This window comes from Clarias gariepinus, chromosome 19, assembly GCF_024256425.1.
Source record: "Clarias gariepinus isolate MV-2021 ecotype Netherlands chromosome 19, CGAR_prim_01v2, whole genome shotgun sequence".
Classification (NCBI taxonomy): Eukaryota; Metazoa; Chordata; class Actinopteri; order Siluriformes; family Clariidae; genus Clarias; species Clarias gariepinus.
Genome location: NC_071118.1, coordinates 23,657,492 through 23,681,617, shown reverse-complemented (window position 1 = coordinate 23,681,617; position 24,126 = coordinate 23,657,492). Strand labels below are relative to the sequence as shown.

Sequence of the window (24,126 nt, the reverse complement as noted above, 5' to 3'; positions counted from 1 at the left end):
AAATACATTTTACTATACATTTAAAGCTATGTTTAGAATCCCCTTTCTTTTGAAGTAGACAAAAAACATCTCTTTCAAAGAAAAACATATTGAAAACATATTGATCTTTATAAAAAAAAAAAAATTGGCAATAGACACTCCTTTACCGGATGAACATTATAAATTGTTTCTTTAGCAAATCTAAGGTTATGTTTAATCATACCCACCATATTTTTTGCAGCTTGCACTCTTGTTGTACTGTAGCTGGTATTGTAGAAAATCTGATATGATGGGTGGAACCTCTGGAGGCAATGGGAGAATAGGTGCTGATCTTTGACACGCAGGAGTGTACAAACCGATCAGTGTGTCCCCCTAATGTAACTCCTCATGGGAGAGTACAAACGATCAAACCATTCACAATGCTGAGCTATGCTATGGACTGCTAACAATGCAGTACCAATATTAGACAGTTTTTTATTTATTATTATTATTATTATTATTATTACTATTATCATTACTATTATTATTATTATTATTATTATTATTATTATTATGAGTTCTTATGAAATGCTAGTAATGTCCAGAGAAATCTATGCTACCTCTGGGCAGCAGGTCTTCCATGCAGTACAGTATAACCCTATTAGACTCGAATTAGAATCATATGCTTTTGTTATACATTTATTTTTTGCATGACCGTGCTTAAACATTAAATTATATAATAAGCTCACACAGTGTAAGAGTATGCATTGTATTATTTTCTACTTTCTTTTTTTTTTTCATAAATTATAAATCTCATCTGTACACTTAGACAAAAAGTAATGCACTAAGTAACAACAAAGCTACTGTACTGTATGTGGAAATAAAAGTAAATGCGCCCCATTAAATAAACAATTTAAAGTAAAAAAAAAACAACTATTTTCTTAATATAAGTCTAATAGGGTTAAGGTCTGATCATCCTGCTTTCGCATAATCTTCCACCTCCCTCCACACATTTAACACAATTTATCTTATTTATCTAATTACAGTATAACTGCATTTTCTTTATTTTGGAATAATCACACTTTTTCTTTAATTATTTTGATTTATGGGTTACAAAAACTGTTAAAACTAGCTGACTCAGCCATACGCTAGATGCCATTGTAGAAGCTATCACCCATAATGTTACTGTAAGTTTCAGTATATTTTTTTCTTTTTTTTTTTTTATCAACAGAAATGTATCAGAAATCCACTTTATATCCATATCTTTTCTTCCTTTCTGTAATGTTAATTTTCGTGAAAGTTTGGGTGAATTGATTGCCTTTCACAAGGATCCTTGAGTTTTTAGTGCATTGATTATATGTAACTTAATCCTAACTTATACAGTATGCATGCATTTACTAATGAGTAATCCAAGGATCTGTGTGTGCGTGTGTATGTGTATGTGTGTGTGTGTGTGTGTGTGTGTGTGTGTGTGTGTGTGTGTGTGTGTATGTGTGGAGGAAGATGCAAGCCTCCTGTCTCTATGGGCTGTACCTTATAGGCCTGTGTGCACTTACTTATTGATTTTCTAACACAGAGGAACCAAAGGCAAGGACATCAACACCATCAAGTCCCTCAGGGTTCTCCGTGTGCTCCGGCCTCTCAAGACCATCAAACGGCTGCCTAAACTCAAGGTACTAAACAAGGCACATTTACACTGTGTTTAATTCAAATCTTCTATTTCTTCTCTTTGAATCAAACAAAAACTAATCAGTTCTCTTCAACTTGAATCATATTATGTTTTAGACTCTTTTATTCATTCATTCAGAGGCATGTAATGTCATAAGAAAAGATTATGAATTAGGAATCATTTCATCATGTAATAAACTTATCAGTACTGTACTCAGTTTAATGCTGACACTGATATAGGGAAATAATGGCCATAGAAATACTTTTTATTTTAAGCACTGTTGCCTTGCACCTCCAAGGTCCAGGTTCGATTCCCTCCTTGGGTCTTTGTGCATGGAGCATGTTCTCCTCATGCATGGTGGGTTTCCTCTATGACCTCCGTTTTTTCCCCACAATCCAAAGAAATGCAGATTAGGCTAACTGGTGTTCCCTAATTGCCCGTAGTGTGTGTGTGTGTACTGTATGTGTGCCCTGTGATGGATTGGTACCACGTCCAGGGTGTACCCCCCATGCCCAAGTTCTCCTGGGATAGGCTCCAGGCCCCTTGCGATCCTGTATACAGACTAAAGCAGTATAGACGATGAGTGAGTGAGTGTATTTGATGTTACACTTCGAGCTACTACATTTTATCTTTCTTGCCATGTGTGCATGTCTTCGTGTGTGCGTCCACGTCTTCAGGCGGTGTTTGATTGCGTGGTGAACTCACTGAAGAACGTGCTCAACATCCTCATCGTCTACATCCTCTTCATGTTCATCTTCGCTGTTATCGCCGTGCAGCTCTTCAAAGGAAAGTTCTTCTACTGCACAGACGAATCCAAAGCTCTTGAAAAGGACTGCAGGTGTGGATTTTTTTCTTTTGACTCACACACACACACACACACACACACACACTCGTTCATATCTGCAGCACTGTTTCATATTTCAAACAGTCCAAAGACATGAGCAAATATCTTCGCCAGGAAAAAGATCCGCTTCATTTCATAAGATGTTTGATTGAGATTTATTTTAGCCAGTGTACCATTTCCTCTCTGTGTGCCAGGGGTCAGTTTTTGGATTACGATGGAGATAAGGTGGAAGCCAAGGCGCGTGTATGGAAGAAGTATGATTTTCACTACGATAACGTGCTGTGGGCTTTCCTCACGCTCTTCACCGTTTCTACAGGAGAGGGTTGGCCTATGTAAGTACACCGGTGTTGTATTATCCTGATGGTTTACTTTCTAATCAACATTGTCATGGCTCTGACAAGCATGTACTGTAACAGCGTTATCCATTATGCACAATGCTTACTTACATGTCAGTTACTCACACATTCATGTCATAACCCAGAGAGGTGTGAGCTCCATGTTGCCTGGGGAAATCTCCGTGTTAGGTCATGTGTGAGGAAAATGGGTGATGTACAGCGAGGTAAAAAAAAAAAAAAAGGAACAGTACTGTATGTCTACGCTTTTTAATGTCAGTGTTTATTTGAGCTTACATGGACAATTTTTTATAGGAATGTTTTTTGTTTTCTAAGCCACACAGTGACCTGTGAATCATTCAACCATAAAAACATCTAATTTAAATGAACATTTTTTTAATAAACCATAGAGAAACAATTGCAAATGATGAAAAATGATCAGGCCGGTGATGAGCATACCGGTAATGCTGAATGCTGAGTGGTTGGAACAGATGAGAGGGGAAATGAGGTTGCTGATGAGGTTAAATGTTATAAATGTTACATAGGCACTGTGCAGCCTGTCACAGTAAAACATTTGTTCCAATTTAAAAAGATTTAATAGAGTGTATATCATTAAAGTTAGTTTGGATTCGTTAAGATGAGTCACATGAAAACCTAAAAATTTTATAGGCAAACAAAGTTGAAAGCACATGATTGCAAAGGATGTTCATTTATGTTGTAGACATCTTTTGCAGTTTGTCTTCCCCGGAACTAACAGGCCTAAATCCGTTCCAGCATGATGCCCTTGAAGACATAGTTTGCTAAGCTTAGATTAAAAGAACTCAAGTGAATTGAACAGGGCTCAATGAACCCCATCAACTGCACGTCTGGGTTTTCATCCAAAATCAGTATCTTTTTGTGGCTGAATAGACAAATAATCACAGCTATACTCCAAAAATCTAGTGGGAAGTCTTCCTAGAAGAATGGAGCTTATTATAAAACCTAGAACAAGATATTAATCTTGCATTAAAGGAATGGAGATTGTGTAGGAAAGTAATATACTTTTTTCGACACTTATGAACAATGAACATTGTACAGCTATACATGGATGGTGTATAATGGATATACACCGGTCAGCCATGACATTAATACCACATACCATTAACACACTGATTATTTATTATATGGCAGTAAACTGGTGACAGGACCTAAGACTCACCCATCCCACAGGGACCAACCTGTCTGGTTTGATCCCACAGTATAGCCAATGCAGCACAAACTGCCGAAAAAGTCAATGCTGGCCATAATAGAAACACCCAGTGCACCATAGTCCAGTGTGCAATGGCCCCTAGGAAACCCAAAACTTGAATAGGTTGTAATTTTGCTTGATACGGTGTACTATCTAAGTCCAAAAAAGTTGCCACACCCCTTGAATCTACAGTATATTCATTTTGTACAATTGTTATCACATTTCTTGAAATGCTCTTCTTTTTTTTTTTTTTGTATGAAGGGTGCTGAAACACTCGGTAGACGCCACTTATGAAGACCAAGGTCCAAGCCCAGGCTACCGCATGGAGATGTCCATTTTTTATGTGGTTTACTTTGTGGTCTTCCCATTTTTCTTCGTCAACATTTTCGTAGCTTTGATCATCATCACGTTCCAGGAGCAAGGGGACAAAGCCATGTCTGAGTGCAGCTTGGAGAAGAATGAGGTACAAAGTGTGTGTGATTGTGATGGTGTGATGGCAGTGTCTGTCTGCTATACGCTCACATTGCTGGGATAAATATTAAGGGTGAGAAAAACCTTTGGAGAATTTCTATCTCAAGTACTGTAAGAGCAGGGACAACACACCTGTCCAACCAAGGTTCTTTTACCTTTACATTGATTTCCACCGACTTCTTTTCCTATAGTAATTCTTTCATTTTTCTGTTTCTCTCTATCCCTGCACTACGCGCCCTCAACAGAGAGCTGTTATTATTAGAAAGGCCATTAGCATGTAGTATTAGCTGTTTAAAAATGCTCTAAGAGATTTCTCTGTTGGGTGCAGACACTAGTTTGATGTTTGCTTTCTGTCTCTAACGCTTTGATTAGTTTTGATTCCAAGAGATCAAGGGACATCGAGCTGCTCCCTCTGATAATTAAACAGTGTTAGATCAAGAGCCGATGTCGAAAACGATGCCGAAACATGGCACAGATCTGAAGCTGCTCTTAATGAGGAGGCTTCCTCAAGTGCCTTTAAGGCTTTGATAAGATGATGATAAGAAGATTAAGACCAGTTTTGTTTTCTTAACCACAGAGGGCGTGCATTGACTTTGCCATTAATGCCAAACCCCTGACTCGCTACATGCCCCAGGATAAGCAGTCCTTCCAGTACAAGATGTGGAAGTTCGTGGTTTCAACACCGTTTGAATATTCCATCCTGGCGATGATTGCCGTCAATACGGTGGTTCTCATGATGAAGGTAAGCAAACGTCTTTTCTCTGATGCACTCTGATGCACACTGACATTGTTGTTAACATCCTTATCTTCAGAGTTAGAGCTGACCAGATGCACCAGATTTTTACCACTAACCAAACATTTAAATTCAAATTAGAATTTTATTTATTTAATATTATTTATTTACATACACAGTATTATATGCAGTGAAACATTTTAACAACCTAAAAACCTAAAGAATATTGTAAAAGTATTTGAAATAAAGAATATGAAATATGAATACTATAATAATAGAAAAAGAAAAATAGAGTATGAAAAAAAAATTAAATAAGAAATCTAAAATATTAAATAAAGAAAAATATTTTATAAATATTTTAGAAAAATGTTTAATACATAAACATTTGGCTGTAAAATGTACATTATGTACGAGTAATAAAAATGAAAAAAAAATTGAGATGGAATTGAAATGAAAATGTCCAGTCATGAACATAGCAGCATAACAATGTGCACATGTATTAATTACCAATTGTGTGATACAGTACAGATGTTTGACTTCTTCCTTAAAGTATGGAAAGGAAGGTAAAAACTAGGGATGCACCGAAATGAAAATTCTGGGCCGAAAACGAAACCGAAATTTTTGGATGCACTTGGCCGAAAACCGATACCGAAACCGAAAATGGCTTCATTAAAAAACATGTTTAAAATATTTTTTTTGTTTGTTTGTATTAAAAAAATGTTGCATATTGCAACTTTGCTGTCCTCATCTGAAACTTTGAAGTGCTTCCAAACCGCCAACATACTCCGTGTTTGATGCGTAATGACAGCGTGAACGAGACGGGAGGATGGGAGAGGCGTGGCGACAATTTCGGCTTTTATTTTCGGCGCTTTCTTATGTTTCGGCCGAAACCGATAATGCTATTGCGGCCGAAAAATTTCGGCGGCCGAAATTTCGGTGCATCCCTAGTAAAAACGTCAGTATTGATCTAGAAGGGTTTTTAAACTCTTTAAAGCCTTTTAAGGGTTAAAAACCTGTAAGATATTAAAAGGGGATGTTGTGCTGTTATAGGCTATAAGCTGAAAAGAAGTCAATACTGGCCACAACTCAACTCCTAATCCCCGTATCTTACCTATGCGGTTTGACTTACGGTGAGATGCGGTGTTAGGCACCGTCAGCTGCCGCGATTGCCCGCGGACGTTCCGCTGACGTTCCGCGAAGTTCTGCAAGGTCTGCAAGCTTCCGCGAGGACCGGCAAAAAAAATTAAACATGTTTTTTTGTTTAATGTTTAATTTTTCACGCGGAAAGATGGAAACTCACAGCGCCAAAAACTCACAGTGATTCATAATGAACCGTACTTACGGCCACCGCGCGAAACCGCTTAGGTGAGATAGGGGTGTAACACTGCATATGGGGCTTAGAAGGTAAGGTTGCTAAACTGGCCTTCAAATTTAAACTTCAAAGTCTGATCCATATAGGCTGCACCCCATAACCCACAGCACCCAAAGTATTCACCGCTAATGTCCTGGTGCCAGAACCCCCAGCACACCCCCAGAGATGCCCCAAGTAGCCAAAGCTGCCCCCAGCGCAAAGGGAACTTAGTCAATATTAAACATAATGTTTTGGGTTTTAATCTTATACCAGATTGGTGTCAAGAAATAAAAATAAATCATGTTTTACAAACAAAATACTGTGAAAAAAATTCTTGTGTTAACTGAAGATGCAGGTGAAGATTCCTAAAATTCTTAGAAACATAAGAACGTTACTAAAAAAAAAAAACACGTATGGAAAAGTCTACAGCGCATCAGTAAATACCATAAACATGTCTGTACAAATTGAAAAATTCATGCATCTATAACACATTTTCCCTACAGCAGGTATGATTTCACAACACACTCTCAGACTAATGGCACAGGTAGGAGAGAAGCCACCAGTCACTCGAAAACAGTTGCAGGATGACCTGAAAGCAGTTCCTGCAGTCCACTTTCCAAAAAAACTACATTTTCAACTATATAAAAACTTTATCCACCATACAAGTTCCATACATGTCCCTGCGATGTTTAAGGTCAAAGCTCAACCCTTTAACCATATCCTTCTTTTTGTAATTTTAAGCTCATTCAGTAATTATTGACGGCACAGGACCGCACAGTACAGAGCAGTTTATATCCACTCCTCTGGTAGGTGAAAAAAATGGGAAGGGAGTGATTCAAGTATCTAATTTATTTGCGTATTTGTGCATTTAATAGAAATTGTGAAGGTTAAAAAAACCTTGTTGTGAATTAATTAACAGCGGAACAAATATTGCACTTGTTTTTGGAATCCAGTAAGCAGTAAATAACAGCAAGAAGCTACTGTACTGTACTACTACTGTACACAAAGCAGTGCAGCTAGAAACAGGCAGGCTGTCCTGAGGTTTATTACTCAGTTGTTTGCTTGGAGAAATGCTCGATTGACTTCTATTATGTACGTCTATTGTTTATGCCGGGGCATAAACGCAATGAGGCTATGTAGTTAATAGGTTGCTAAAATGAATAATGGCTTGCTAATAAGCAGAAATAATACCAATCATACGTCAGGAAAATGACATCTCATTATGTTTTACATCACGATCTTAACACAGCTCATTACTATCTAGTTAAAATGTTACGCTATAAACTTCCTGCTATAAATATACAGTTATAGATTCTAAAAATCTAAAAAAAAAAAAATAATTATATCACTTATAGCAAAAGAAGTAAACCAGTTCTTATGTGACTGCTTTGTTGCTTTCAGTTCAGTACCGCTTCGAAGCCTTATGAGGACATGCTGAAGTGGCTGAACATTATTTTCACTGCCCTCTTCACCCTGGAATGTATCCTGAAGATCATCGCTTTTGGTCTGCTGGTGAGAAACACTCAGCATGCGTGTGCGTGTGTGTGTGTGTGTGGACTTCTGGTTCTCCGGTTTCCTCCCACTGTCCAAAACCATGCTAAATGGTGTTCCCAAATGTTTGTGTTTGCATGTGTGCCCTGGATGGATCGGCATCCTGTCTGGGGTGTACCCTGTCAGATAGGCCTCCTGGGATAGGCTCCAGGCCCCCTGCAACCCAGAATAGAGCAGTATAGACGATGGTGACGATAATATCCCTTTACAGTCAGCAAATCATAATAATAATTTTAATTAGTAGGGGGGTTCAATAAGTGATTTAATTGGGGAAATCCCAAGAAGTACATTGTTTTTGGATTAATTACCAAACGTAGCAGATGAGTCCTTGGTCAGCTTATCCCTTTTAACATTGCTATTATTTTATTAATGTGATAATAAGGTTGGAAGCCATACTTTTAAACGGAATTGAACTTCTTTGCGTAAATATCGATGTGATTTTTAATCTGAAGTCGCCGCCTCTGAATGCCGCCCATGGAGATTAACATAATACTGGAAATTTCTTGGTTGGTTAATTAAAGGAATAACCTAAGATGAAGGGATTTTGTTGAAAGCGTGTGAACTGCATGATGATGATGAATAAGAAAGGGCACTAATAGTGGCACATAAATCTGCACTCTCCGTGCCTGCAGCAGCAGGGCCCATCTCAAGCTCCATTTCCATTTAGTAGCCTCATTTATTAAATGACTCTGGTCCCCACACGATGCTCTTACCTCCACCTGTTCTGAGCTTGAGGCAGATGGCAAGGCCTCGCTGCTGTTGTTTTAAGCCCTCGGCAGCCACAACTCGACAAATCGCCGTGGCATTCAGAAGAGACATGCAGACATGACTGCGTCTCCTGGCAGAACAGCCTGTGATGGACGACTCGATGTATGAGACGTTATACTGTATGCCTGCATGAGGTTTAACATCCATTTACAATGTTATGTTTTTTGAAGTTATACTATTACAGTAACAACGTTATTTTTTCCCTACTTTTTTTCTGATCCTCTATTAAATTGCATCCAGAACTATCTAAAGGAAGCCTGGAACATATTTGACTTTGTAACTGTACTGGGCAGCATCACTGACATCCTGGTCACTGAAATAAAGGTAAGCAGTTGAGATGGTCATCTCTGTACAGGTTTACTCATGACGTACATGATCGTATGCAGTGGCATGCAAAAGGATGGGCAACCATGTTTAAAATATCTGCTAGTATGAAAAATTAATTGAGTAAAGATGAACTGATCTCAAAAAAAAAAAAAAAACTCTTACACGAAATAATTAAAGAAATGTGTCATGTTTAACTTTATGGCTTTTAAAAATCAGTTCACCTTCTACTCGCATACAGTAAGGGTGCCCAAACTTTTGCATGCCCCTGTGTAGAATAATGATGTTGTGTTTATGTTCGGGCTTTCAGTGTTTTGTCTGTGTTACTGTTTGCGTGTCTGCAACTTTCTCTTTCTCACTGTGGTATACCGAGAGTAAGACAAGATCTTGAAGACAAGACGGAAAGACAAGTTCACGACAACCCGCGCTCCACACGAGAGCAAAAATTCATTCAATTCGATTTAAAAAGCACTTTCAGCATTAGATATTGTCACAGAGCAGTTTTAAAGTTACGGAATGAGATTTCTTTGTCGGAGATGAAAATGGACAGGAAAAACATCCTGAAAGCTCATGAGAAAGAACCCCATCTTCTACTAGGTGACACCGCGTAATGGTTTTTATAAATCATAAATGGTAAAGTATATGGATGTAGAAGAGTAATGGAAAAGTGTTATGAAAGTGTTACGCATGTGCACATTATAAATTAAAGTCCTAGAACAACAGGAAAGTGTTTATAATTAAAGCTGGACTAGAAATCAGCAGTATCTACAGTGGGTACAGTAAGCAGTATCTACTGAAGCAAGATTGAGATTTAGGCTTTAACACCAAGATTTACTACTGAATTGCAATTTCATCTCTGAATCATTGCAAATCAACTTTTGTATTATTAATATTAGGTCTTACATAAAAAAAAAAAAAAAAAAAGCGCCTGTAGTGTAACTCCTTCAAGTCATATTTTACTCACATGCTCATTCTGCGAAATTTAGAAGAGGAAATTCGTCGGCTGAAGCTCTGCTGTGCACACATCTCCCCAATGAGTGTTGACAGTCGAGTCTCAGAGAGTAGACTCTCGTCCCCTCCTAATGATTTCACTGTCACTCTGTTTCCATGCTTAATCTCTGTTGGCACCTGTCCCCTTCTCTCTCAAATGGACTCCACAGACGGTAAGTGGCTTTATTTGTCCTGCTCTGCTTCCGTTCATCTGTCCTGCCTGTTTACATATATGTGGATAATTACCTATTTGTCTGTCTAAATTTAAGCTACAGTGCCAACGCTGCCAAAAAATAACACATACAAGTTAAAACAATATTTGCCCAGTATTTTATTTTATACAATTACTATAAACCAATTGCATGATTCTTTACAAAAAAAGTGCTAAATGTAATACCCCCTGTTCCACTAAGCCCACAAGATGCTGTAAGGAGCCGTTACCGAGCTTTACCAAGCTCTCCAGGGGTCGTAACAAATTTGCATCGGTGTAGATTCGGTAGCAAATTCGTCTCAATAGAATAGTACAGTACATATAAATGCTCAAGGTCTCAGGGCTCCCCTAAGTGATAATGCATATTTTCATGCCTTTTTTCATTCCTCCGACAAACTCAGGGTCTATGTAAATGAGCTCCTGCTGAAGGAAGGGTATCTTCTTATATGATGTCACAGTAGGGAAAAAGTCTACTTGGCTTTTTTTTCTGTTTTCTCATTTAATTTATGCAGGGGAAAAAAGGCTTTTCCAGGAGTGCCTTAAACCACTTCAAACAAGTCACCAGACATTTTACCAGTTTATTTTCTTTGAACAAACTAAATTTCTGCTCTCTCTGAGAGATTTTCAAGAAGGTTTAAGAAGGAATTAAGAATAGGCTAGAGCTTCTTTAACACAATGTGTTGGAAAACTTGAAAACCGTACATTCTAGAGACATTCTGTTTTTACTACCTACTTAATGCTAAAAACAAACTATATGTAAAAATCTTGTAAAATGTAAGATTTTAAAATATAGTTTGTGTTTTAAGTATGTAAATGCAATATTAATAAAGGAAAAATGCCAAACAGCAGGATATAAGGTCTGAGGATGCCACCGTCCTCAATGATCCTTAAAGGGTTAAAGGAAGGCTGATATTAATTATCAGTATCAGGTTTTTGTGTATTTATTTATGTCCTTGAGTAGCAGCTTAACATATTATGGTTGCAGTATAATGTCAGACAGTGGTGCTTGACTCCTTATCGCTTATACCAATATCACTCAAGAAAAATCTCCAGAAGTCAGAGTCATATACATTACTGTTAAACCTCTTATAATATTTTCCACTCCCTGACAAGAGCCTTAATGCAAGGTTTATACGATAAGGGTTGAATAATTAAGATTCTCCGTGCATGCATTGTTGTGCTTGGCTCTCTCTGCTTGACTAGGCTCTCTCTGCTTGACTAGCATAGTAGAATGGAAGTCTTGTACAGAGGCATGTCAATCAAGCATGTTTATTATAACACAAGGCCATGTCCACATGAACATGCAAATATCACAAATATGAAATTAGGAAAACCATTTTTTTTTATATTATTATGGATCCCCCCAGTCATTAAAGACTGAAAGTCATCAATTAAAACGAGAAATCAGCTTTTCTTTTTGCTCGGTTGGAATGAGAACCCAATCATAAAAAAGTATGTGGACATCCGAGCAATTTAAACTACTGTTGCCGCCACATCTACAAGAAAACTGTTGCTTAAATATACGCTTTAACTTTCAGGACAAGTAACATTTCTATTTTGTAATCACTTAAGTTTCTATTTCTGTCAACGAGATTTTAACTTAATGATTATCTATTTAAGCAACATTCGCCTGAACACCCACTAGCACTAGATTCTTGAAGCTTTCTGCACTGTTGTGCATAATAATGTTGGTTTCTTATTCTTTGAAACCAATACTACAGTATATAAGCCATTACTGATAATGACATATGCATGATTTCAGCTCTTTCTAAGATCCATCCATGCAACAATGAGTACCATTAAAGTGCATGTCGTTGGCAAGCAGGAATCATTTCTCCTATTGAAATGAAATTGAAATCTGCTGATTTCGATTTTGGAAATTCTTGCTGTAAAGCATAATAGATCGAAAGACCCTGTCCGAGTGGTCAGTTGGACTAGTACAGTACAAACCCTGGCTCTTAAAACATGATCTGTGTTGATTTTGACTTTTTTAGCAGAACAAGCTGATCAACTTAAGCTTTCTGAGGCTGTTTCGAGCTGCTCGACTCATCAAGCTTCTGAGACAGGGCTACACCATCCGGATTCTGCTCTGGACCTTTGTTCAGTCTTTTAAGGTTTGGACTTTTAATAAATGCCTGGCTTTATTCCCTGGAAAGCAAACAGTGCATGCTAAAATATATGCTCATTAAATTGCTATTTAACTAAAACGGTTGCCTCACTTCTGCACCTTATACTGTATATTTTGCTTTGCTTTTTTTTTGTTCTACATAAACTATAATACATTGTATAAGCGTTTTTATCACAACAGTAACATTTGAATGTGTGACATCTGCTGAGAGGAGTGTCATTGCTTGTTCAAGAATTATAACAAAGCATGAGCTGGTCTTATTCATTATTCATGATATTTCATGTTCTGACATAAAACTGGTCTTTTGTTACTTGATGACTTTCATTATTATTTCACTCTTTTTTATACTGTCATGTTGAGGCTTTAAATAAGATATAAGACTGCAGGGTTTTAGAAACATCATATTTTAATCATGTCTGGTTGGACAGGCAACTAAGCAAGAGGGAGGTTTTTATTTCCATTCAGGACAGACTAATATGTGAGATGAAAAATGATGTATTACCATTAATGTAGTAACTGTGAGATTGTGGTAGTCTAAATCAGGCTAATGGCTCATTTCTATATTGGTAAATAAAATTAACAACCAATTTTATATGTACAGAATGGTGGCACAGTGGAATAGTAGTTAGTGTTGTGGCATTCCACCTCCAGGGTCAAGGGTTTGAGTCCAACCTTGGGGTGAATGGTGGGTTTCCCCCAGGTTCTTCAGTTTCCTCCCAAAGTCCAAAGGCATGCAGATAAGAGTAAATGTCATTTCCAAATTGGCCCTAGTATGTGTGTTGCTTGTGCCCTGCAATGAACTGGCACACCATCCAGGATGTACTTCGCCCTATGTCCCAAGTCCCCATACAGAATAAACAGTATAGGGAATGAGTGAGTGAATGAGAATGTTTTTACACAAATATTTAAAAAAGGAAAAAAACTGCCTCACATGTATCTCTAGACATACTAGCAACCCAAGTGATGCAGCCGATGTCGAGGAACTGTCGGGATCAAAATTTACAAGCCATAAGCCGACAGCTCTTGTTATATTTTTTTCCAATATTTTTCAGTGGTCTTAAGGGGCAAAAAGATTTAAGCCACACACACTTTTAGTTTAATCTGAATACAGATGCTCATATGATATGCAGAATTATTTTTCACTTTTAGTATCTGGATAACACAACTTATAGTATATTTAAGTTGACACCATTTTCTCTTATTAAAAAGGCTGTTTTTTTTGTTTTTGTTTTTTTTGTCTTGTAGGCACTGCCCTATGTGTGTCTGCTCATTGCCATGCTCTTCTTTATATACGCCATCATTGGAATGCAGGTGAGTGCTACTCCAGCATTTTTAATTACGTTTAAAGCCACTCACTGTTGCGGTTAATGTTTAAATGTTTTTCGGGATACAGATCATTTTTATTTATGCATTTACTTTTATTTAGTCCACATTTATTCAATTATCCCCATTAAATCAATTATAGATTAACTTGTCAACCTACAAAATGTCTTTTTTATACAGTATAACTACACAGATCAGCCATAACATTACAATGAAAAGCATTATACCCAGTATTGTGTAGGTTCCCCCATGTGCCACTAGGGCAATACTAGCCCCTCGAGGTATGCCACCACAAGACCTGTGCTCCATGGGGAGGGTGGGGCCTCCATGGATCAGAATTGTTTGTTTGCTATATCCCATAAAATCTTAATCAGTTTGGGATCTGGGGAGTTAGGTGGCCGGTTGGTGGCATTGGACTTTTTGCCTGCTGGGCCTTGTGCATGTTGCATGCATTGTTTTTTCTGTGGGGTCAGACCAGCCAGGCTAGCCTTTATTCCAGGCAAAATGCACCTTGGGTATCCCCAAATCCTGTTAATGGGTTATTGTTATGGCTGATCAGTGTATCTTAACTTTAAATGTAGAAATAGAACAATATATTTCATCATGAGTAACTGAAAAATAATGTTTGATATTTAGAGCTCTAAAACTGGGAGCTGCTTCTTTAAGAAATTCTCCTTCTAGGTTAAATAGAATGAAACGTCTTGCTTGGGGTCAGGTTCATTCTTGTGTAATAAAATGCATTATTATATTTTTAAAAATAATAATTTGTGCTCATTTTTATTTGGCCGTAAATAGCCTTTTGAAATAAAGCACCATTCTTTAAGTGTGCTGTTCAGAAATTAAATAATTCTTGTCTGGATAATCGTTTTAATGGAGCTGATTAATGAAATAATGAGGATGAGACATCTGTTACTACAGCCATTGCCTGTACTTCAGTTTAGACTGAATGAAATTAAGAGCATCTTGCTTATTGGTTTCTGGAAGCCTGCTGTTCAGTCGATTAGCAAGGAATTGTAAATCAATGCTCATTGCATTGCAGGATTGAGGGAAGTAGTGTAATCAGTGAACTGTATAATCAGCCATATCCTGTGACACAGAACTGAACCCTTCTTTAAAACATAGGCCTCAGATCTGTTTGGCATGAGGTGTAAAAAAATAAATCAAAAACAGAGATAAAAACAAGTCAAAGCTTCTTATATTTACATATTTTTATTAAAAGAAGACCTCGGGGTATATCCGGCTTTTGTGAAACGAAAGCGTCTTGGTGGCACAGTCAGTATAGCAAGAAGGCAGTATCGTCACTCTAATGGATATTTCCAGGCTTCAAGTTTGATTGCTCGTTTAGAAGTGCACGGGCAATCTCCTATATTGTGTTTGAAACTCGGGTGCCTGCTATTTAGTCGGTTAGGATGCCATTGTAAATCAATGCTTAATTGCATCATATGCAATGAGAAGAGCTGCGTAATCAGTGAGCTGTATAATCACCCGTATGCTGAGATATGGGAATAAACCATTTACTCAATTATAATTCATATATAGATGTCTATAAAAGCAGGTCACCTTTGCAGCTTTGCCAAATTGACTTTTTCTGTTTATTTTGGTATGTAATACTGCTAGATTTGTGAATCTGTCTTAATTAAAAGCTTCATTTTAGCAAGTGTTAGTGAACTTCACTTGGCTAGTTATGAACACGGATTTTTTTTTTTAACCTGTAGCATTTCATAATACTTCCATAAAACTCTCTCTCAGGCCTTTTCCCTTTAAACAGGGTCCTTAAAGCAAAATAATCCAAAATGTGCAAAAAATTAAATATTTTTATTCACAGAAGCTTTTAAAGCAGAATGCTGTCTAAATGAGGTAATGTTAATGATTTGGGTGGTTATGGTGTATTTTGGTAGCTTTGGCTAATTGTACAACGTGGATGAAACTTAAAGTGAAAATAAAAAAAATCGCTAGCTGTAGCCGTACAAGCCAACAGACAGTAAATAGATAAGGTTTTGTTTTAAATGAGCTTATGTTTTGATCATTAAAACATGGATATTTAATCTATTTATGTTAGCTACCAAACTAGCTAGCCTGGAAACTGGAAACTTTAGCCGCTAAACCTTCATGCTAATCTAGCTAGCTTAAAAAATGCTGTGATGAACAATTTTCATTATCTTTTTTTTCTCAAAATGACTTATATATTAGTGTCGTTACAGTTTGCTAACTGATTATCTGTGTGCTAAGTTCATCTAAAGAAAAATTAAATACAGTTTTACTGCATTATAAGCAATAAGCAATGCCAGTAAATTCAAGTAGATAAATGAGTTCTTAATTACGAAAGCATGGATTTTAAACATATTTAAATAACATATATATTATAATTATTGCTATTTTTATCAACAGTAAGTGGCACGGTGGTATAATGGTCAGTGGCCTCGCACCTCCAGCGTCCAGGTTTGATTCCCACCTACTGTAGGGGTCTGTGTGCACACAGTTTTTTGTGTTCTCCCGTGCTTGATGGGTTTCCTCTGGGTGCTCCAGTTTCCTCCCACAGTCCAAAAACATGCAGATCAGGCTCATTGGCATTCCCAAATTGCCCACCCGCCCTGTGATGGATTTTCACCCTGTCTAGGGTGTACCCTGCCTCGTCCTCTAAGACTCCTGGGATATGCTCCAGGCCCCCTGTGACCCTGTATGCCGGATAAAGTGGGAAAGAAGATGAAGATAATAGAGAATTCCTAGCTAGACTAGCTAACAAACCACACGGCCATAATACCACAGGTTGCATGGTATAGGGATTACGAAATACACATAGACACAGAACTGTCCATGCTGTTATAGAAAAATAATCCAAGACCAGGTGATGTTACGAGTCCTAACAAAAAGCAATGTTACTCTTACCACCCCAGAGCTTTATTTTTGAATAACAACACGTGTGTCAGTGATTAATTTCAGTTATATTTCAAGTATAATTGGCGACAATTTGTTTTTAATTTATTCATGGAAAAAGTTATATATTTTTTTACACAGTTACAAGTTATAATATATATATATACTGTATATATATAATATTATATAGCGTTTGCTCACCAGCTCTTCATTCATTCCTCAATTTTTACCATTAATGTTAAATTTATCTTAATGAACAATTAAAAGTTGTTTATTTTTAATGTTTATAAAGGGCATTGCCTCGGTGGTAAGCTTCTCACCTGCCACGCGGAAGGCGCAGGTTTTATTCACAACCACTGTATGCAGAGCATCCTTATTGTCCTAATAGAACGGGAAGGTTGCGTCAGGGAGAGCATCTGGCATAAAACCTGTGCCAAGATGTGTGCTGATTGGATGGTTTGCTGTGGGGATCACTGGAAATGAACAGCCAAAAGAACACCAACAACATTATTAATGTCTGTAATAAGGCGTAATGCATTGTGAACGAGCTAACGAGCACATACTTAAACAAGCATTTTGTATTACTGTCAGAGAGGTTATTATAGAAAATCAATTTCCATCTGGTCAGTCAGATGTAAGAATGCAACAATGCTGTGGTGCAATTAAGTAACATAACACTCGAGGCCTTGCTTGTTTTGTTTTTTTAGCACAGTTGTAGGCAGCATGACCTCAAATGTGATATTGCTTTCATATAACAGTTTTACAAATTGCATTTTTTATCTACAGATATATATATATTATATTATAAATAATAAGTTATTTTCCCCTGTAAATACATATCTTTTCGCCACTGACAGGGATGTAAGTATTTTTTTTCATAAGTATTGCTGCTCTCTTGTTTTTCCAATACTATGAACCATCTCAACCTACTTTCCCACATACTGGAGACTGACAGTTAATGTAACTAGTAATACACATAGTGAACATTCCAGTGCTGTTATGCTGTATATAACCACTCATGGAATATCTCTCATCCATTCAGGTTACTCAGTTATCACTGATGTACAGTACATTCTGAGTAATGGTACATCAATATCACAACAATTCAACAAGTTAGTGATAATATCAAGACAGCTAGTGATAGTCCTACCACTTCAGTGTGTATATCCTGTGTTCCCAGGAGATGATGCATTCCCATATCTCAGAAATATTTTGAGATGAGAAATTGAAGAATGTTCCTGGCTTACGGGTTGTGTGAATTATTTATGCCCCCTGCAGCTGTTTCGGTGCAGTCATAGTCGTGTCCAGTATTTGGGATCCATGCTGACCTGTCATAACCAAGTCCTGTCTTTGTGCTAGGTATTTGGAAACATTGAGTTAAACGATGAATCAGCAATCAACCAACACAACAACTTCCAGACCTTCCTTCAGGCGCTCATGCTACTCTTCAGGTAAAACCCTAAGCATTTTTGTTCCATTTGTTAGGCTGCAGCTTGTACTGTATATATATATATATATATATATATATACAGAAAGTTTTTTGGTCAAATATTCTAGGCCTAATTTTTTTTGTGGTCATATTAATGTAAAGTAATGTTCACTTTTTTCGTGTTTGTTGTGAACATCAGGAGTGCCACGGGCGAGGGGTGGCATGAGATTATGCTGTCGTGTTTGGGTGGCAAGAGATGTGACCAGCGCTCGGGTTCCAATGACAATAGTTGTGGCAGCGATTTCGCCTACTTCTATTTCGTTTCCTTCATCTTCCTCTGCTCGTTCCTGGTTTGTACAAACATAAGAATAAAAATAAGAATTTAGTTTTTAATATTATTTAATAAAGTGATGCTTAATCCCAAATATCCCCTTTAACCCCCACTCCATAGACTGGTATCTTTTGGAACATCTGGAACACATCATTAGCAGTCTATACAAATGCTTTTCTTCTGAAATATAATCAAAGGTGAAATTTAATGTGAATGAGGTATATTTCCCTCCTTGTTCCAGTTCCAACCACTTAGCATTTATTATCACCAGTACCGTATGCTAATCACTGATCATCTGTCGTAATCTGTACTGGTTTCTTATTGGGTCATGTTTTTAAGTTAGATATATTTTTTTTGTTGAATGGCTCATTTGTTACTGAGTGGCTTCACAAAGAACGACACAGTTTTCTGAAACCTCAAGACTACAGTACTTTAAAAAAAAAAAGAATTTCTGGCTCTTTGGACGAAAAATATGAAGAAACGAGGGGTGCCTCAAAGACGTAAACAGTTCAATACTGTAAACCAGCTGTAAGAGTTTCGTTGTCAAGTTATTGCTAGATATTAATAGCTGGTCTTTTTTCATTCTTCTTCACTTGTTGTCAGATGCTGAATTTGTTTGTGGCTGTCATCATGGACAATTTCGAGTACTTGACACGAGATGCCTCCATCCTCGGACCTCACCATCTGGATGAGTTCATCCGTGTCTGGGCAGATTATGACCCTGCCGCCTGGTACGTGTCACTTACAGACAGTTTATCTTCAAGAAAACTCCAGTGGCTCTTTAGAAGTATGAAACTAAACTAAAACAGCAGGCACATGTCATTGCTGATGCATATAAATCTGACGTTCTGCATGACAACTGTACCGGTTTAATAATTCTTTTTTCTGTCAGCAATGAGAGCTTAATCCAGCTGTGCTAAGCCCACACGATATTACATAACAAAAAAAAAAAAAACCTCAGCAATATTGTCATTCAAGCCAGTGAATGCTGCATGTGTTTATTCTACAACACTTCTGTATCAAATGTATTGTGGTTTAACTCACATCTGTTTCTTGCAGCGGAAGGATACGCTATATGGATATGTACAATTTGTTACGTGTCATTTCGCCCCCTCTTGGCTTAGGAAAGAACTGCCCTAATAGGGTGGCATACAAGGTTTGCAATCCTACACACTTCCCCCCTTCAAAGGGCAGTGCTGTAGTGCTATTTAACACTCGTAAAATCGCCTGGTTAATGCTAGTGAATGATTACACCCATCCCTCTCCCTTCTTCACTAATCGAAATACTGGTAACCATGGAAACTACAGGAAACAAAGCCACGCTGCATATTGGGTCACTTATAAGCTGCTAATCCTTTATGTCATTAATGCACATGCAGTGTCAATGTAGGCTATACAGTATCTATAATCATATATACATTAATAAATGTAATATTGTTATAATTGCACTTCATAGCCATGTCTATTATGCATTATGAATATATTTGAATCAGAAAAAACTGTCCTTGTTCACTGTATTATGTAAAGTTTTAACATATATATATATGTTACAAATTTTACAAAAAAAAAATTAATAAATTAATAAATTAATTAAAAAATAATACATGAATATATATATTTTTTTCATATTTTAGTTTTTTTAATTTATTTATTCATTTATTTTATTTTAGACATATGCCACATTGTAGCACGTATTTGTTAAAACACCAACATACTGTATTTACGTATATTTATTAATTTATTTTTGTATCGTATTTATTTTCTTTCTTCTTTTCAAGCTTGATGCGGCACTGCATACTTAATCTCATTGTATGTGTACCATAACAATATAGATATTTATATTCCATAATATTTATAAATTAGTGTTACTTTTAGAACATGTTTATTTATTTTTTTTTTTTTTTACAATTTTTTAATTTAAACGTGACATCTATATGGGGTCGTTTAAGCCAAACCGAGACTTCTGGAGACTATAAAATCCCTACACTAATGTACTTACTCCAGCATTTCACTAATGCAATAATACCATCCATGTTTTCTCATCAGACCGCCTGCTTCATGGCTGAAATGTTGGCCCCCCAGGAGCTCCTTATATGGCCCAAACGTGTGGAAATAGCTTGAAGCGAGGTCAGGAGTGTACGGGGGATGTGCAGAGTTTCTGTAATGTGTAAGTGCTGATGAGGTGGGCGTTATGAAGTCATGCATTGTCCTGAAATAGCAGAACGCCTTTGGTAATGAAGCAACACCATTTTCCTGAGGGTGTTGCATTTGCTGAACGTTCATGAGATTGACTGCACTGCACTCCGAGCCACCTCAGCTCTTCCGTCCACTGATGGACGAAAACATTTGCACCATTTAAATGACATGTAAATGTCATTCCGTTTTACTTCTCCATTTACACGCAATTTTTTCCAAGTCCTGGTTCGACAGAAACACGCCTAATATCTAGTCAACTTAGTGCAAATAACAATTCATATTGCATTATTAAAATGGCTATAACGTGCAGGGCATTTTCATAAATAAATAGGTGTCTTTAAGAGCATTTTAACATGTGACGAATCTGTTCATAGATCAATAGAATGTGTTGCTCAAAATTACCTGTTTAGATGTGATAATAATAATAATCATCATCATCATTCTCACGGTGTGAGCTTTGTTTCTGTGGTTCTGGTTGGTTAATCAACTTTCAAAGCATGCCATGCAGAAAGAGAAGAGCATGGTTGTTTCCCTGTTCACCATCTGACCCTTGACCTCCTATTTATAGCCTCATTACGTGAGTAACGCAAGTAACGTCTTTTGCATCCCAAATTCATCTATGCTCCTTCCTGGGCAAAGATGCTGTCACACAGTTTGACAGTTTCTCTCCAAAACAATAATGACTCTTATAATGACTGTTTCTCCATCCTGATTATGTTTTTATTTTTGTTTTGTTTTTTCATTTCTCCACTCTTCACCATCCTTCCCTTTTGTGTGATCTTTGACCTTTGAACTGTGGCTGCCCCCCCTGTGAAGTGGGCGCATATCCTACCTCGATATGTACGAAATGCTACGTCACATGTCCCCTCCGCTAGGTTTGGGAAAGAAATGTCCATCGCGAGTTGCCTACAAGGTAGACCGGCCCTCTTCCTGTCTTACCCAATCATGCTTCCTTTGCCCAGCTTTTGTGTGCGTGCTCTTTGCTCACTGGATAGTGTTCCTGTCAGGCTTCCTGTGCTGTAGGTGTGTCAGTACTGTTCTTGTTGTTTGTCTTGTGTGCCAATTGGCTTTGCTTTGATGTGCCATTATAATTGTTGAAAACGTTTAGCATGTGCTAAATTTTCATATCATGATAAACTGCCGCTTATTGTTATCATTTTAGAACATGAAAAGCAAATAAAAATTTTTTTTTAATAGCCAGCCCGACTATTTTAAGATCTGTTCAAGATGCTTTATCATGGGGCAGCATAACAGACTCAGAGGATATCGCTATCTAACGTTTTCTGCATACATTAGCTCACAGATGCCTGTGATTGGTTAGTGTCACTGTGATTGATTGATTGATAGGGAAGAGAGAGTATGTTATCCGTCGCACTCAGACACCTCGGCCCATTTTGCTCACTTTACTGCCAGCCACAGATGGGCGAGGCATCATCTGGAGCTTGTGGGGACAACAGCTTGGGGGTAATAGAGATGAGAAATCCAAATCCATTTATGGATTGGAATCCTTCTAAGTCACTCATAGACTGGATCAGAGTCTCACAAATCATTTGAGTCACAAGTCAGTAGGGATTCTGACTGCTTTTACCATGGATTTTCATTAGAGGGCACTCACCGAATCCCTAAAATCCTAAAGTCCCTCGGATCCGGTTGTTTCGTTACTCGCTACGGCACCGACGCAGCCGCTTATTCACACGGTCCAGATTACTCAGATGAATCAGTATCCACAATATTAAATCTTTTATGTTTCTGACCATATAGGAAGTTTCCGAAACAACTAGTCAGCCACTCGTTCCTACAGTTACTAGCTAACAACTACTTAGAACAACTAAATGTTAAATGAAATTTTTGGTTTGTGTTTATTTATGTTGTTGTTGGAAACAAGATAACTTAAGACTCAACTGATCTGCGTAAATGAAGAGAAGGATTTGTAAATCCAGAGTCAATCCATACAAAGAATTCGCACATCTCTAAATTTCACTTAAAAAACAAATAAACAAGCAAGTCCCATTTTTTTCTGCTTCCAACACGTCGACTTCAGGAAACAAGCTTTACTTGCTACCTTATATAAATTGTAATGTCTAGACAACTGGGTCAGTGCAATTGATGGGTGTTCCCAGACTGCAGTGGTCAGCACCTACCCAAAGTGATCCAAGGAAATGAAACCGATGAACGGACTACGGGGTGATGGGTGGCTAAGGATCACTGATAAACATGGGGTTGTAAAGTCTGGTCTATGTAGTCGGAACAAATAGAAAAGCTGAAATTAAGGAAAATGTTAGTGCTAGTTGTGATAGAAAAGTGTCAGGACACACACAGTGCATTGCTGTTTTGGTAACAAAGGGGGGGGACCTACTCAACATTAGGCAGGTGATTGTTATATGCATTAATTCAGTAAAATGATTATCTTACAAGTTGCATATGCATGTTGCCTTGTAATGTAACATTGCGAAATAATCCAAGTGAAATGCTCTTCTGTCAAATATTCATTAAGGCAGTAAAGGAAATGACGGGTAATTCAATGTAGTTACAGCTTCAACATATTTAGTCGTCCATCTGTCCAAAATACACATGCCTGTCTATCAGGGAACTCTCCACGGCCTACGTCCTTGTGTTCTTAGTGTTTCCGTAAGTGTTGTCTACACACCTCTCCCCACCCTCGCTTTAGAAAAGTGAATTGATTGGGAAGAGGGGTGTGTGTGTGTGTGTGTGTGCTATAAATGTGTGTTCAGTGAAGCGGGACGTAACACCCCGTCGCGATCCATCCCCCAAGCGCACACACATAAATCTTGCTTTCTTTCTTTTTTTCTTTCTTGTTTGTTGTTGTGGAAACATCCTCCCAGGTGGGCCGGAGTCTAATAAAGGCGGTGCTGGACTGTCTGCTCCTGTCCGCATCTCCCTGCTTTAATCACCATGTAGCCACACCGCACACTGTGCCTCTTGCTTTTCCGCTGTCTAAGTAACCTTTAGTTGTGTTACAGTGGAAATGTGTCCATGCATGTGAATGTACTAATACAGAGATATATGAATAGGAGGGACACTAAGAGGGTTGTGGTGTTGGTTTGAATCCAGATGTGATTAGAAATATACCTAGGTCATGTGTAACGATATAAGAAAGATCAAGGCTTTCACAGGCTGTCAGATATGCGCCTGCCATGCGGGAGACCCGGGTTCAATTCCTCACCCATGTCCAAACCCCAGCCAGTGTATGCAGGGCCGGTTCCAAGCCCGTATTTAATGGGAGGGTTGCACCAGGAAGGGAATCCAGTGTAAAAATGTGGCTAAAGTTGTGTGCGGATCGGATAGTCCACTGTGACAACAATTTTGACAGGAGCAACCAAAAGACACATTAGTTTGCACATAAATGATGCATTTGCAATAATGTATTCATTCTTAGTAATTGTAAAGTGACAGA

The 24,126-nt window shown here is 37.8% G+C and overlaps 1 protein-coding gene across 1 annotated transcript in view; it reads left to right on the top strand.

Annotated features, from left to right (window-relative positions):
* cacna1bb (calcium channel, voltage-dependent, N type, alpha 1B subunit, b) overlaps positions 1-24,126 on the top strand; it is a 144,796-nt gene that overhangs the window by 102,223 nt on the left and 18,447 nt on the right. The window contains exons 28-41 of the mRNA XM_053478085.1: positions 1,535-1,631; positions 2,305-2,465; positions 2,666-2,803; positions 4,293-4,494; positions 5,080-5,244; positions 7,988-8,098; positions 9,146-9,229; positions 10,390-10,392; positions 12,425-12,544; positions 13,804-13,869; positions 18,115-18,206; positions 18,384-18,534; positions 19,119-19,246; positions 21,528-21,624. Of these exons, the coding sequence (XP_053334060.1) occupies positions 1,535-1,631; positions 2,305-2,465; positions 2,666-2,803; positions 4,293-4,494; positions 5,080-5,244; positions 7,988-8,098; positions 9,146-9,229; positions 10,390-10,392; positions 12,425-12,544; positions 13,804-13,869; positions 18,115-18,206; positions 18,384-18,534; positions 19,119-19,246; positions 21,528-21,624 (1,615 nt within the window). The remainder of the gene's footprint in view (positions 1-1,534; positions 1,632-2,304; positions 2,466-2,665; positions 2,804-4,292; positions 4,495-5,079; positions 5,245-7,987; positions 8,099-9,145; positions 9,230-10,389; positions 10,393-12,424; positions 12,545-13,803; positions 13,870-18,114; positions 18,207-18,383; positions 18,535-19,118; positions 19,247-21,527; positions 21,625-24,126) is intronic.